This window comes from Penaeus monodon, chromosome 17, assembly GCF_015228065.2.
Source record: "Penaeus monodon isolate SGIC_2016 chromosome 17, NSTDA_Pmon_1, whole genome shotgun sequence".
NCBI classification, from domain to species: Eukaryota; Metazoa; Arthropoda; class Malacostraca; order Decapoda; family Penaeidae; genus Penaeus; species Penaeus monodon.
This window is the reverse complement of record NC_051402.1, coordinates 6,086,947-6,089,446: the sequence shown is the minus strand read 5'-3', so window position 1 is coordinate 6,089,446 and position 2,500 is coordinate 6,086,947. Positions and strand designations below refer to the sequence as shown.

The 2,500-nt window shown below is 31.8% G+C and overlaps 1 protein-coding gene across 1 annotated transcript in view; it reads left to right on the top strand.

Annotated features, from left to right (window-relative positions):
- LOC119583513 (ERI1 exoribonuclease 2-like) overlaps positions 1–2,500 on the top strand; it is a 5,308-nt gene that overhangs the window by 2,561 nt on the left and 247 nt on the right. The window contains exons 6-7 of the mRNA XM_037932038.1: positions 1–61; positions 768–2,500. The exon at positions 1–61 is cut by the window's left edge and continues 119 nt beyond it; the exon at positions 768–2,500 is cut by the window's right edge and continues 247 nt beyond it. Of these exons, the coding sequence (XP_037787966.1) occupies positions 1–61; positions 768–1,886 (1,180 nt within the window). The 3' untranslated portion in view covers positions 1,887–2,500. The remainder of the gene's footprint in view (positions 62–767) is intronic.

Below are 2,500 nucleotides of genomic sequence, written 5' to 3'. Positions count from 1 at the left end.
ACGTATGGTGCAGGATGGGTGTATCTTAACTATCACCAAGACATTAGGACCCAAAACTAAGGTCAGATATTAAGATTGAAAATTGCTTTTGTTTTTTACCATATTTTATAACTGTGTAGATATGCTCAAGTGAGCTAAGGTGTTGAAATATATAAACATATCATACCTAGATGATATATTAATTCAGTGTTATATTATAATGTTTGTGTACTTGTTTCTTAGGGGTATTATGCATCACATATAATTATTGTCTCTATTGTGTATAGAAATTTTGAGTACATATGAAGGAATGCATACAGCAAAGGGTTTTGAAAGTTTCTTTCTTTAATATGCTGTAGAATACTATGTGTATATATATAAAGTCATGGGTAGCTTTGTTTTGGAACAATTTTAAAATAAGTTATTATTGTCCTTGACTCAGTGATGAATTGGATTCTAAATGTTCTCTCTGATTATGATAATATAATTTTATGTCATTAATCACAAATCCTATATATTTATTTTTTAATGTATTATGAAATAAAAATTTTAAGACATAAGTAAGGCCATTATTTTATTTATTGTTCATTTCTGATGGTTCCCTCCCCTACTAAGTTTCTGCTCAGCATGAACTGCCAATTTCAAATATTAAGCCTAAAAGACGGGCCCCCAACTCACACTGGCATGTGCTTCAGAAATTAGAATCAAAACTGGTTGTTCATGAACTGAGTGGTTAATCTTGGAATAGGAGACTACATATTATCCTAAATTTCTTCATAATCAAACAGGGGTTCTCCATGAAAGCAGCAGCACAGAAAATCTTTAACCAGGTGACAGCCATAGGGAAGAGGAAGTCCGATGGCAATCAAGAAAACACTGGATTAAAAAGAAAGCAAAAGACCCAAGACTTAGTTCCTGTACCTGAAGAAACAGCTAATGGAAAACAGTTACAAAATTCTTCTGTAGTGTATCAGGGCCATTCCTCTTCAGTGCTTGCAGGTGGAGGTGTACAAAGTTCCAAAGAAAAAAATTCAGGTGCCATAAGTTTTGATCTTGGTTTTCAGGATATTATGAATGATACAGGAAATGAGTTTGAAAAGATAGAGCATTGTGGAAATAGGTCTTTTGTTAGTGAGGATAAAAATGATAAAAATAATTCAAATCAAGACTCATCCTCTTCAAATGGAGTGTTTAAAGTACCAAATCTTGCTCTTTGCAAAATAAAGAGTTTAATTTCAAATACATCTAAGACCTCATCTATTAATAATTCAAAAACACCTAAACAACCTTCTGGTACACCAAAACTATTAAATTATACCAGTTTTGAAACACCAGTAAGCTGCAATAACAATAGAAGAGAGGGTTTGTCAGATATGTCTACTAATTGCATTCAGAACAGTGAGTTAAATAGATCTGAATTGAATGTCTCATTATCTGATGTTCAGGGTTTTAAAAAGACTCCTCCCCTGTGTGAGTGTGGACGAAGAGCTAAGCTTCTCCTTGTGTCCAAACCAGGTCCTAACCAAGGAAGACATTTTTTCTCATGTCCCAATGGAAAGTCTAGTCTGAAAAGATGCTGTACTTTCTTCAAGTGGGAAAATGAACCATACATAAAATCATCACCCAAAGGGAACAGTTTCAGGACACCATTTGCAAATCTGAACAATCACCTTTTATCTAAAACTTTACCACTTCACAGATCCATGCACAAGCAAAAAACATTAGGTATTCGAAGGGTCTATAGTGAAGCAACTCACAACAAGAGATATTATACACAAAGGGCCAAATTTGGTGAAGGAACATCTGCAGACTCTGCTTATCATAATGAAAACTCTGCTAATGTATCAGTTCAGATTACTCCATACATAGTGAAGACTAAGCAAATGTGTAGCAGTAATATCAAATAAGAATTACTGTAAATTTTATTACTCTGTGTAAAATATTTGCAAACAACATGGGATAACATACATGCATGACTGCCTGCAAATAGAGATAAAGCATGAATTACCATATATATTTTGATTTAATGAGATAAATGTTGCACAGAGAATGACTATGCAACATTTTTTAAATTAAAATATGACTGATACTTAATTATTTCTTTTATATGATATTTAAAATATTAAAATGTACTTCAAACGAAACAAATAAAAATCATTTTGATATATAGGCTATGCTGGATATTAATATTTTTTCAAACAGTTCTGCATAACCTGTTGCATCACAAAGAAAAAGAAATTTTAAAGATAAAGAGAATAATGAAAATGTGGGTAAATCTGTTATTTTGACTTCATAGGTGATAGATGAAAATTCTTTATTTTAGTCCATTGAAGCCAAAAATATGTATACACTGTTCACTATGTTTTTTCTTTCTTTCTTTCCTCATTTTTCTTTTTTATTTTTTTTATTTTCCTTGACACATAAATGACTTCATAACTAACCAAGGAGTCAACTGCTAGGCCTATTTGACATCAACTGTTTACCCCATTCCTTAAATTTTTTGGAAAAGAATTTTCATTTT